At 39.0% G+C, this 13,727-nt stretch overlaps 2 protein-coding genes across 3 annotated transcripts in view; both read left to right on the top strand.

Annotated features, from left to right (window-relative positions):
* Nucleotides 1-13,727, top strand: part of ADGRV1 (adhesion G protein-coupled receptor V1) — a 524,455-nt gene that overhangs the window by 406,208 nt on the left and 104,520 nt on the right. The gene's annotated exons all lie outside the window — the stretch shown is intronic.
* On the top strand, nucleotides 171-1,118 carry LOC112819921 (tubulin polyglutamylase complex subunit 2). Its single transcript, XM_025866772.2, has one exon. It carries the CDS (start codon nucleotides 340-342, stop codon nucleotides 1,081-1,083), a length of 744 nt encoding a protein of 247 aa, XP_025722557.1. The 5' UTR covers nucleotides 171-339; the 3' UTR covers nucleotides 1,084-1,118.

Here is a 13,727-nt window from a genome sequence, read left to right on the forward strand (position 1 = left end):
ACTCTTTGAATTGTGCCTTTTGTTCATCAACTTTTTTTGATGTTCCATCACTACATAATTTACTTATTGTAGGCATGATCTTTTAAAAAAATATATCTGGCTTTTAAAATATGAAAAAAAAAAAAAAAAAAAACCAGTAAGTAGTCCGTCCCCGCTGCTGCCCCCGCCGCTGCCCCCGCCGCCCGCGGAGCGGGGACGCGAGCCAAGGAGGAGACGCCACCCCCGGGCTGAAGCAAGCCGCACCTGAAGAAGCCGACTCTGGGGATCACCCGCATCCTAGAATCTTCCCCAGGTGTGACTGAGGTGACTATCATAGAGAAACCACCTGCTGAACATCATATGATTTCTTCATGGGAACAAAAAAATAACTGTGTGCTACCTGAGGATGTGAAGAATTTTTACCTGATGACCAATGGCTTCCACATGACATGGAGTGTGAAGCTGGATGAGCACACCATTCCATTGGGCAGCATGGCAATTAACAGCATCGCAAAACTGACTCAACTCAACCAGTCTTCCATGTATTCACTCCCAAATGCACCAACTCTGGCAGACCTGGAGGATGATGCACTTGAAGCCAGTGAGAACCAGCCAGAGAAGCCTCACTTTGATTCTCGCAGTGTGATATTTGAGCTGGATCCTTGCAATGGGAATGGGAAGGTTTGCCTTGTCTACAAAAGAGGGAAACCAGCGTTAGCGCAAGACGCTGAGATCTGGTTCCTGGACAGAGCGTTATACTGGCATTTTCTCACCGATTCCTTCACTGCTTACTATCGCCTGCTCATCACGCACCTGGGCCTGCCACAGTGGCAGTACGCCTTCACCAGCTATGGCATTAGCCCACAGGCCAAGCAGTGGTTCAACATGTATAAACCCATCACCTACAACACAGACCTACTTGCAGAAGAGACCAACTGCTTCGTGAACAAGCTGGATCCCAGCAAAGTGTTCAAGAGCAAGATCAAGACCTTAATCCCCAAAAAGAAAGGGCCAGTCCAGCCTGCAGGTGGCCAGAAAGGGCCCCCGGGTCCTCCCTCCACCTCTAAATCCTCTTCTAGCCCTGGAAACCCTGTCCGGAAATGAGCACCCCAACCTCCCCGCCAGCCCTACAGCAACGATTTCCATGCACAGATGGCCCAAGCCTCAGATTCTGTGAGTGGCACCATAGGCCTTTGCCCATCTGCGTGAGCCAAGTCCTGTGCCTTTTACTTCCGTTGGCGTTAGCCAGGAGTTCAAGGGCATACTCAGGTCTCCCCCAGAGTCCTTTCCTCAGCCCTTGCCTCTGAAAGCTGTGGAGAGTTTCAGAACTTGTTTAAGTAGTTAAATAGAGCTGCTGAGAGCTTTCCTCTCTTTCCACCCCCAACTGTCTACACCCCTCAGCAGGGATTAGAGAAATCCCTTGAAGAAACCACTGATTTTGACCCATGAGGCATTAGAACTGTGCTGTTCAGTTGGTAATCACTAGCCAAAGGTGGCTGTATAAATAAAAAAACTCAGTTTGTCAGTTGCATTAGCCACATTGTGAGTATTCATGTGGCTAGTAGCTTCTGTATTCAACAACAGAGATAATGGAACATTTCCATCATCACAGAAAGTTCTGTTGGGCAGCACTGCATTAGAATATTTTCATGCTGTCCTTACTCAGATCAGTTCATTTTTGTTAGAGAATGTGGATACCTTAATTTGATGGGTCATAATGTTCCATGGAAATTCTTGAAGGTACAATTGTGTATGTTCTTTTTATTTTTCATTAATTCTCACTGGTCCTTTTCAGTTTCCTATAAAGTTTGTTGTTTCCAAAAAAAAAAAAAAAAACCCAGTAAGTCGGTATGTAGTGCTTTGTCTATGCAAACTAAGGCCTTTCAAGGAGGATAAAAGATGTGAAATTATTGTCATAGTAAGAGAAAAATGTAATACTTTTGTATATATGTTCCAATTCATTTAAAAATGGCCATTTTTCTCTCTGCATCTGTACTCAAGATAAAACAGAATAAAAGAAGTTTCAGCAGAAGCGTAAAACATTTAGATTAGAGAAATAGGGACATTTTTAACTGGAAGTCATTAAGTGTTCGTATGAATTAGGAGTCTTCTCTGGAATCTTTTAAAATAGGGTTCCTTCTTGCCTGTTAGATTGGTGGAGGCCCCGTGCTGCTCAGAGTCAGAGCAAGAGTTCGAGTATTGGCTGCATGAGGGCAGGAATCACATGTTATGCAAATTTGCATCTTAGGAGCAAGAGCATAATAGACTCTAAAGTGTTTGCTGAGTCAATGTGTGTTGATGCTGATTTGTATATACACTCAATTCTTAATTATCTGCATATGGAATCTGTTTTGTGATTCTCCCAAACAAATATTATAGTTATGCTGGTGTTGTCATCACGCATAGCAGACTCCTGACTGCCAAGTGTCTAGCTACTGTGTTTTTGGTGAATAGAAGTGAGATTTGCTATTAATCCAAGTAAAAGATTAATGACAATGTCATACTGATATAATTTACAATTATCTTCAATTTTGGATCACCTGGTCCATTGTCTCCATATATTATCATCAACTAAGAGTGTATTTTGGCACTAATTATGAAAGATGGAGTTTATTAACATCATGGGTTATACTGAATAAAAAACACATGGTCATTGCACCTTGATGAATAGATTCAATATTGAATCCATGTCAAAATGGATTTGAGTGATAGAATTTAGGTTTAGTAAAGAAACTGAAGGCCTATCTTCTACTTCACCTCTCCTTCCTTTGAAATCTCATTATTTAAGTGATGATGAGATTAAGGCCCCGCTAAGTTGAGTGACTTGCCCAATCTCAAATAACCTCTTTAGGGCAGAACCTGTACTCGAATCACTTAAAATGCAGAAATTTCCTGAAGTCAGAGGAAAGTTTTCAGAGGCATAACTTAATAGAAATTTTAATTTTAGTTGGTTAGTATAATCTCTTAATACCTTAATACTATCAGGAGACTTCACTGACTTGCAGTTTTTTCATTGATGCTCTGAAAACACGTTTAAGACGTGCAGCTAAACACATGCTTATTATGTTTGTTTTCCCTTTCCTTATATATAAGGAACACCCTAGGGAGCATCTTGATTTGAGGAGAACTTAGGTGGTATAATTAAAATTAGCTTTCCATCGAGAAATAGTTTTCAGGATGAAGAAATCAGGAAGTTATTTAACTGCTTCACAGAGGTTTGAAGCTTGAGGCTCATTGTTTGGTTCTACTGATTTACCTAAGATCTAATTACTCTAGTCCATACACCACTGGCCCAGGAAGACATGTTCACTCAGTTCAGAGATGCTCTCCAAGTTCTACCTAAACTTCTCTGGAATCAGTTGAGTAATTAATGCATTATGAAGAAGTTGAGCTTTGCTAGGTTTTTTTTCAATAGTTAAAAAATCCAGTAGTCATACTGTTGGGAGTCACCATAAATGATAATGAATTATAATAAGTATCACAGGACAGTTGTTGTACACACACACACACACACACACACACACACACACAGAGGCACATTTCTTACAGCCACAAAGTAAACTGTTTTATTTCATTCACATTTGGGCCAGAGCTGTCCATTTGGACCTCACAAGACATGGCTTCCTCCTTGAATATTAAAATAAATGTTTCAGTGCTGCAGCATCATACATTTTGGTTTTTAGCCAATCACATCACAGAGAGCCATCTTTACTAAATCAGGATAATTTAATCTGTATAAAATTTCTGTATTAGAAAATACGGCAGTCTTTAAAAAATAACATTCTACACATTAGCAGACAATCTCTGTCCTGTTGCCTTTATGCAGTTCTAAAGTTATGTATGTCAGGACTTTAACAAACATGTGCTTGTAAACCCATAAATGGGAGGTACCCTAGGAAGCAGTCTCCATGATGGTGTCACATGTGATTTCAAGTACTGAAAGGGTTCACTGTTTGCTCCAACTCTTTATTGAAATCCTCAAAACCTGATTTCTGGCTTTTTTTTCCTTCCCAAGAGAACAAACAAGCTATAGTTTGAGCCAGTAGTAACACCAAGCATTTTTTATTAATGTGTGCTCAGCAACAGCCAGAGCGTTGTGTGGTTGCTTTATCCGCAGTCCGGTGTGTATTGGCAGTCTCCTGTTCAGCATGTGGGAAAAGCACATGTAATTTTTTTTGAGAGGAAGCACCAAAATTCCATCTCTACTTCATTATTTCAGATGTAATCAAAGAAAGAAACCTATGGTATGTTCTTGACTATAATACAGTAGAGCTGTCTAAAGCCTGGACACAAATCCATCTGTGTTTATTTTCCTTCCAGAGGAATGTCTATGCCAGATATAGTCCTATTAGTATTATATTATTTATATATATATATAGTATATATCATTATTTATACATTTTATATATATTATATATACTATATACATAATATATAGTATACATATACATTCACATATACATACAATATACATAATATATATATAGGTTCAAACTGATAAATCTTTTTTTTAAAGATGTCTTGATGGAGGTACTCTTTGAAGCTCTAGAAGTTTTTGCCACAAGTTTTGTGTTTTTTTTCTAGCTTTTTTTTTTTTTTAAGTAGGCTCCACATTCAACATGGGGCTTGAACTTGTGACCCTGAGATCAAGTCACATGCTCTACTGACTGAGCCATTTTGCTACATGTTTTGTAAAGAGACACTGCTCAGTGCCCAGTCCTAAGACCTTCCTTGTTTAGAGACACAGTGTGGTATGGTGGTTAGAGAAGGGAATCTGGAGCCAGACTGATTGCTTGGGTTCAAAATCTGGTTGTTCTGCTTCCTCCTTGAGTTCAGCCTTGAACAACTTATATAACCTCTTTGTGCTTCGATTCCCCTATTTGTAAAATGGGGATCATAATACTAGTAATTCCCTCTTAAAATTATTGTGAGGGTTAAATGAGTTATTCCACTCATTCTAGCTACCCCAGAAGAGTGCCTAGGACTTAGTAAATAACAATTATGTGCTAACACTGTGCTCAAACCCAACACTGAAGAGTGCCTGTAATAATTTACAGCATAAGCCTGATCTTTCAGTCTGACTTCTCAAAGCCAGTTTTGTTTTCATGATATATGAAGTTTAACATACATTTGAAACAAAAAGAAAATGGTACAAACTTAAAGATTTAACACATCTCCTCACACACAAAGATAGCAATACTTTACTATCCCTGGTAAAGAAAGAGTTTTTAAAGTAATAATCACTTAGTATACATTTTTTTCAGTGTTACTATTGAAAGTACTGTCTCATTTTCAATTTTGAACTAGTCAACAAAGAATTGTTGTTAAGGCTGCTTTGCTTTGGAACGCATCTTGGGGTAAAATAGCCAAAGGCTCTTTAATCTAAGCAGGTTAAGTAAAAATGGAGATGTCAGAAAAATCAAAGACCTCCTAACCCACACCAGAATTGCGCTTGCTTTGATATTGTTATTTCAGTATTTTCAAATAAAAAATAAATTGACTTTGCTTTTTGAAATCTTATTTAAGTACAGACTGGCAGGGCCATAAACATAGAAGAATGAATATTTTTGTTTCTCGAACCTTTATCATGTGCCATTATGTTCAGCATTGAGTGGGATACAGAAAGCAAACCATAGCTCTGTTTTTTGAAAAGCTTATCGTCTATTTGGAACAATAAGACACAAAAACAATAAGAGATCGGTACAGATCAGTAAATCATTAGTAACATGGAAATTCAAGTGAAGGAAAGATCATTGTGAGTAGATATGATCAAAGAAAACTTGAGGAGAGGGTGATGTTTGAGCCAGGCATTAAAGGATGAAAAGCATTTTACTAGGTAGTTTGGAAGGAGGGGAGAACATTCCAAGGGTGAATTTCAGGCTGGCCTGAGCAAAGATAAGTATGAGCAAATTAACATGGCTGAAAGGCCAGAGCAAACCGTTTGAATCCAGGATCATCCAATGGCTGAAACATATTTTACTAGTTTATTAATACCTTATAAATGTAATTATCACCCTCTCCAACTGGATCCCTATACCTGTGCATTCAAGTTTTTCAATGAACACGAGGCAAGGGTTTTAGTAAGTTAGCAAGTACAGTATTTAACTCTTAAAAAAAACACAGTATATTTCTACTCATATTTAGCTAGGAGTCTTTTGATCAAAAATAAAATTCTCAATGTCCTCCTCCAGATCCTGCTAATAAAGAATTAGAAAAATAAACTTACTTATTTGGGTACATATGGTGACAATGAGGATTTTTATGTTTTAGTAATAAGGTGATAGGACTTTTTCCCAATGAAGTGAAACAGTCACTGATATCCTACCATTTCAAGACTAGCATTAATTTGTTGGGGACAATAGCATGCTGATAATACCCCTGGAATATTACTATCTATTCCTGTTCTTTGGATGGAGACATCTGTGATCTAGTTCACTGATTTGGTCATAGAAAACTCTCATATCTCAGTTTTGCTTCTTATTGGGAGACTCTCTCTCTGACCCTCTCACATAATATTAGCAATATTATTAGCAATTAGCAATAAAAGTCACTTTTTAAAAAAATTTTGTTTGAGAGAAAGAATGAGAGAGAGCACACGAGCAGGGGGAGAGGCAGAGGGAGAAGCAGGCTCCCCAATGAGCAAGGACCCCAATGCAAGACTCAATCCCAGGACCCTGGGATCATGACCTGAGCTGAAGGCAGGTGGCTCAATCTACTGAGCCACCCAGGCACCCCAATGAAGGTCACTTTGTAGTGACCTTATCCTATTTCATCTTCTGTCATGGCTTTATCACCATCAGATGTAGTGTATTTATTGTGTGTTTTTTTTCATATTTTTCTGTCTCTCAGGTATCTATGTCAGATTCCAGCTGTGGTCTAAGGGAAGGTTTTTACTTTTAAATTTCTTTCTGATAACTTAACTCAGGACAACGTTGGATTTAAAAGAATTAAGAAGAAGCAGTATCAGGGCACCTGGGTGGCTCAGTTGGTTAAGCATGTCTGTCTGACTCTTGGTTTCAGTTCAGGTCGCAATCTCAAGGTTGTGAGATCGCGCCGTGTCTGGTTCCACATTAAGCATGAAGCCTGCCTGAGATTCTCTCTCTCTCTCTCAATCTGTCCAAATAAATAAATAAAATCTTAAAAAAAAAAAAAAAAAGAAGAAGCAGCAGCAGTATCCTCTAGAGTGTAATCTCCAGGAGGGCAAGGACTTTTTGTTGTGGTGATTAGTCCTTGCTCTAACCCTGGAGCCTAGAACAGTCACAGATCTAATAAGGGCTCACTCAGTAAACATTCAATAAATGAAAGAATGGAGATAACAGTGCTTGTCTTATGGATCTGTCATGAGAATTAAACTAAAGATTGTGCGTAAAAGTACCTAGCATAACACTAGTATGGGATATGGAATTCAAAAACCCTAAAGGGGCCCATATGGCACCCAGAAATGCCAAACCTGACTTTTAAATGTGTGAACTTCAATTCGTGACCTGGGAGATACTGATTAAATGCATGTTTTAAATATATTTGACTTTTGTAAATTATATTCAGCATCCTTGTTTTCATAATGAGTGGTTTTTTTTTGACAATGATGAGTAACTTCATCATGATTTCATTGGCAGTTGGCCTTATGTTTGGCTTATAAAACCTTTCATATAAAAGATGGAAGAATATCCTAATCATTTTGCCTAACCATTGACTGAGAATTGCCAGTGACTTTATTTGATCAGTATCTTGGTGCTATTTATTTGGTAATAATAACTACACTTAAACTATAAAATGAAGTTTCTGGCATTCCTTTTCTTTTTTTAAATAAATCTCAAGAAAGACCAGAGATAGTGTTCCACTTGGAACTTGAAGCAAAGGCAAATGTTAACATCAGGGTCCTTGCAGTGAGTTTTTAATGAGGATTAAAGAAAAGGAATTACAAAGAATAAGACATCTGATTTTAGCATGTGGGATAGCCTGATAGGCTCTCTATTTTCTTGAAATTTTCTCCTGAAAAAGATGCCTCTGAGGATCTAACTTTACAAAATTGCATAGTGTGGCATTTATGTGATAGATTGTAGTGTTTTGTACTCTTGTTTTCTTGATAGCGTTGAAATACAGGAGAAGCTCAGCTCTGCTGTGTTTCTTTGCAAGGTATCTCCGTGCTGACAGCCGTCCTGCTAGTGGGCTCTCAGGAGAGTCTAGCTTTAGACTTGGCATTTTAAATAACTTATGTCTAGTTAAAGATGTCTGTGTCAGATTCCAGTTACAGTTTAGGAAAATTTTTATTTATCAGTAAAGGACAAATTTACATTTAAGAGAAAGAAAGAAAAGCAGTATCAATATCAAGAGCCCTCTTTTCTCTTCAGAAATATTGCTGCTTCAGTGTTCATCAGTTTGCTTTTATCCAGTATGAATACCCTCTTCAGCTGTTAAGTTTTGATTAGCTTCAGGCCACTAAAGGAGAGTGGAATTTTGCGAGGGGCACTGAATTCTACCTCTATTCCGTTTCCCAAGCCCCTCCACTCAGCTTTGATCATCCGGGTCATACCTTGACATTTTCCCTGGGTTGAAGGGTCCTGAGAAGAGAGCATTTGGTTCATTAACCGCTTCCTTCCTGATGCAGCTGTGATTTCTGGATTGTTTGAGGCACTTTTGAAATTCCTACATGGCAGCTCTCTTGAGCTTTCCTCCATAATTATCCTTTTACACAGACTGTATTAGAGGGTTTGTGAAGTGATGTGTCTCCCTCTCACTACAAGCCTTTTTTTCTAAAATTAGTAAAATACGTAGTCCGTGTATCTTTGGACCAGTCAAGCCTGTGTTTTAATTTTATGCGGTTCTTAATTCAGGTCCCTGCCCCCCAAAATCAGGGCATGTACACAAATCCTTAGCCTTGAAAGTTTTATAGCCCCAGAGGAACAAAGATTAATCATAATTATGCTATCTTCCTGAAAATCTCAAGCCATGCTTCCCTTTTTTAAGAGCCCAGATGATTCCTGAACCAACAGGAAGTAAAGCTGAGAAATCTTTGAGCATTGCCTTTTCTTTGCCATTGTCTGAAAAAGAGAGCATGGCTTTCCCAAGACTGTCTAAATGATTTTTTTCTCAGGTCATTTAAGTAACAAATGTCCTTCTCAATTCTCGTTTCTTTCTTGGCAAATATGATTTCACCATCCAGCTCCCCTGTACACAGTAACTCACTCCTTCCTTTGAGTTCCTGCCATGCTCCAGGTGGCTGTGCTATCATACTTAACACACTGCGTTAAGATTTGGCATGAACCTCTCCTCCATGCTAGATTCTGATCTTTTCCAGGTCAGGAGGCATGTATTAGTCATCACTATATGCAGAGAGCTTAGCAAATAGTAATGCATATAATTGTTGCTTAAAGAATGTATGAATGAATGAATGAATGAATGAATGAATGAATAGCAGTCATGTAAAAGTCAATACTGGATTTTCCATGATTAAGATGGACAACATTGTCCATTATAAGACATAGTAACCATGTTCCTCCATATTGGAAACAGTTGTGTTCTCTTGAACTATGGTGTGTGTGCACATGTGTGTGCATGCATGTACATGCGCCTCTGAAACACCTACTAGAGAGCACACTGGAATAAATGTAGAGCCCATTTATAGTAAATGGCACTTTGATATCCCATTCCTGATTTGATCTATTTATCTATCTATTTATTTTTTATTTGCCTTATTTCTCTCATTTTTATTTTAGCTTACATATATTGTATAAGCTACTTAAAACCCTTTTATTGGGGCACCTGGGTGGCTCAGTCAGTTAAGTGTCCAACTCTTGGTTTTGGGTCGGGTCATGATCTCAGGGTTGTGAGATGGAGCCTCGCGGCAGGATCCGCGCTCAGCAGGGAGTCTGCCTGAAGATTCTCTCTGCCCCTCCCCTCCACTCGAGTGTGCGCACTCTCCCTCTCTCTCTCTCTCTCTCTAAAATAAGTAATTAAAAGATTTTATTTATTTATTTGAGAGAGCACGAGCAGGGTGAGGGGCAGAGCCCAATGTGGGGCTTGATTCTGGGACTCCAGGATCATGACCTGAGCCAAAGGCAGACACTTAACCAACTGAGCCACCCAGGCGCCCCAATAAATAAATCTTTAAAAAATAAAACCCTTTTAGGAACATTAGCTAAACTTGAGTATTATATAGAAATAATAAAGAAGCATAAGAAAGGTCTGGTATCTCTTTGCTGAGAGGGAATGTAGGGGGAAAAAACACCATGAGGATGATCTTTGCTGTTACTCAGATATTGAAATTACATGAAAGGAACCTTTAACAAAGCTGCCTCAACTGACAAAGAAAATATCTTCCAAGTATAGTAACATCGCTGTGAAAATAACAGCTTAGTCTAAGTAGGGGAGGCCACTGTGATGGTGTGTGCTCCCTTGCCCTTCAAAACAGCAACTGTAGAGATTCCCTGAGTAGTTCAGTAATCTCCATCCCAACATAAAGATTTAATCCCACCTCACCTTTCTGTGATTTTAAACCTAGGATTTTGCATGCACAATTTTGGGTTATCTTGGCAGAACCAAATGAAGATTTAAACATATATTTTAAAGATTGTACGTCCTTCTTGCTTTTGAATGACTGAACATCGACCCAGAGCTCTCACGTTTTAGTCATTGCTGCGGGTGTTCAAGGAAGTACCTCCTAGGGCATCTGGGTGGCTCAGTCGTTAAGCGTCTGCCTTCAGCTCAGGTCATGATCCCAGGGTCTTGGGATCGAGCCCCGCATCGGGCTCCCTGCTCCACGGGAAGCCTGCTTCTCCCTCTCCCACTCCCCCTGCTTGTGTTCCTGCTCTCACTACCTCTCTTTCTGTCAAATAAATAAATAAAATCTTAAAAAAAAAAAAAGGAAGTACCTGCTCTTCTGAGAAATGGTGTCAGACGCTATGTTAGAGGTGTTGATGATTTTTTGGATAAACTTGCTTTTGCAAAAAAATCAGTGGCATTAACCAAATATTTGGGTATCGTATGAAATGGATTATATAAATACAGTTAAATGCCACTTATAATTTCTATACATGAGTCAGCATAACTGTTCCAGCAAAGAATGAGGCCATTCTTTGGCCTGACATGGTTACTATGTCTTATAATGACAATGTTGTCAATCTTTATGCTAAAGTAAATAATAAGGGCCAGCCTTTATTGAGTTCTTACCACCTGCTAGGTCCTGTGCTTAAGCACCTTAATCAAATTAATCTCATTAATTCTCACAGCACATTTATTTAAAAAATAGATTTTATTCATATTTTGCAAGTGAAGATTCTGAGGCTCAGAGATAATTTCACTCACCCATAGTCACACAGCTATTAAAGAGCAGTGCCAAGGTTCAAAGCCAGACCTATCTGTTCAGAGTCCACATGGATAAGCACTTGGCTCTCTCACTCTGTTTTGTGAAATTACCCTATTCTTCCTGTTCCAATTTAGAATGTCCCAGATAGTGGTAGGTTTTGATACATTTTCACTCATAATCAACCCCAGTTAGGTTAGTCTCTGTTTTTGGTGATAACAGGCAGCAGAATCTTCAGGTGAGTGATTTAGAAGAGGTGATATCTCCTAACTCCCTTCCACACACCTGAGTAATAGGCTACCAAATGAGTTATGAAGAACAGACTTGATATTCGATAAGATTTTATCATTTAAAAGTACATGATACCACCCCAGATGGTATATATATCACACTCTTGAGTTATAAGCGTATTTTAAAAATTATTTCCAGGGGTGCCTGGGTGACTCAGTCATTTAAGTGTCTGCCTTCAGCTCAGGTCATGATCCCAGGATCGAGCCTGCATTGGACTCCCTGCTCAGCAGGGAGCCTGCTTCTCCCTCTCCCTCTGCCTGCACTCCCCCTGCTTGTGCTCTCTGTTAAATAAATAAATAAAATCTTTTAAAAAATTGTTTCCATTTCATGGCACATGGAACTTTTATTTAAAGAGAGGAAAAAAATAAACCATCAAAAGGAAGTTTTTATGGCCCAGCTCTACAATTAAGAAGTTTTGCTACCATTAAAAAGTTAAGAACCTCAGCCAGAAATCTTTAATGCATTTTAGATCATGACTTTTTTTTAGTTAAAAGAAATCCAGAAAGCTCATGAAGGAGATAGTCTTACATTTTTTAAGGCAGGTTTTAGGCTATTTGGATTTTTCTCACACATTCATGATTATGCTCAGAAATCAATATCACTCTGCTGTTCCCATTTCATTTCACTGCCCTGAAAGCCTGTTGTTGAAATTGCAAGACATGAAAATAACAGGAACATCCTGTTGTCAAAAATAAATTCCTTATGATAAAATACTAGTTCAACTGAAGCCAGGTTTTTGTTTTGTTTTGTTTTTTTGTTTCGTTTTGTTTTGGTTTTTTGTTTTGTTTTGTTTTTTGTTTTTTGTTTGTTTTATAGGGGATGGAAGGACCTCAGTGGGAGAGGGGCTTATGAATGACAGATTACGATTTTGGATTCATTGCCCTTCCCTCATATCTTTGTTATATCTCCAACTAAGTGGGATTTATTCTTTTGTATGAATTTTTATATTTTGCAAAAATTTTAATATGTGGTGTCATTAAAAACTTTCATGGAAGAAAAAAAAAACTTTCATGGGAGCAGTAAGTATTGTCCAAGTTACCTGGCTCATGACTATTGAGTTTATATTCAGAAATATGCATGCTTATCATTTTATTCTATGATTTATTCAGTAATCCCCTAGCTCCTGGGACTTCATATGCAAAGTAAAATAAAACACTGAAGACACTTCCTAAGAAAGGGATTTTTAGATTTTTAGCAGAATGTGACCCTTGCAAACATTTTAGGCTGTTTTTCTCTAGAGTCCCACCTATGCCTCACTTAAAGCACTGACTTAGTGGGTTCCTGGGTGGCTCAGTTGGTTAAATATCTGACTCTTGGTTTCAGCTCAGGTCATGAACTCACTGGTTGTGAAATCGGGTGCAGGCATGTAGGCCCGTGCTCACTGGGGAGTATGCTTGAGATTCTCTCCCTCTTCCCCTCTCACAGTGCTCACACTCTCTCACACGCACATGCTCTCTCTCAAATAAATAAATCTTAAAAAGTAACAATAAGGCACTGACTTAGGAGTTCAGTCAAGTGCTGGGCAAGCCTCAGAAGTTCTTGCACCTTGGTTTCTTCACCCATAAAGCTGGAGGAAGTACAGATGGCCTTTACTATCCCTTCTAGTTCTAGGATTCTGTGAAGACACGCTTTCTTAAATGAAAGGAGGAAGGGTAGTTTTATCCATCTGGTGAGCCTTCCAGGTTGATGGGGACATTCACAATTCATGCTTTCTAACAGTTAACATTGAGAATCTTCCAGCAGCCACCTTATCCAGAGTGCAGGCTTCCAAGAGGCTAGAAATTCTCTCTCCTCTAGAAAACCATCAGCTAATTGGCTTTTCCCTTCCCACATCCTTTGCCTTCTCCTTGAAGGCTTGGAGCGACAGGAGTACAGCAGGGAAGAAGGCAGGAGTTCCAATCCCTGAATCATCAGCTCTCTCTGCTTCTGCAGGCACTTCTGGGCCAGGCCCACTTGTCAGCCTGTGGTGGTGCCGTCACATTATGTGGGATGGCCCTCTCTATTACCTGCCTCTTTTTGAATGACCCCTCATTACCTTGACTTTTCAAGTTAGAACCAAGTTTCAACAACTGGTCTTGCAGGAACACACATGAGTCATGGGGAAAAGCTGCAAAGGGAAAGTTTTCCTCCTTCTCCTCTTGCAGAGGAGGACATG

Source organism: Callorhinus ursinus, unplaced genomic scaffold (assembly GCF_003265705.2).
Source record: "Callorhinus ursinus isolate GAN/ISIS: 27379988/994484 unplaced genomic scaffold, GSC_fseal_2.0 scaffold3, whole genome shotgun sequence".
NCBI classification, from domain to species: Eukaryota; Metazoa; Chordata; class Mammalia; order Carnivora; family Otariidae; genus Callorhinus; species Callorhinus ursinus.

Coding starts and splice junctions, on each gene's coding strand:
- LOC112819921 (XM_025866772.2), top strand. CDS start 340: ATGATTTCTTCATGGGAACAAAAAAATAACTGTGTGCTACCTGAGGAT.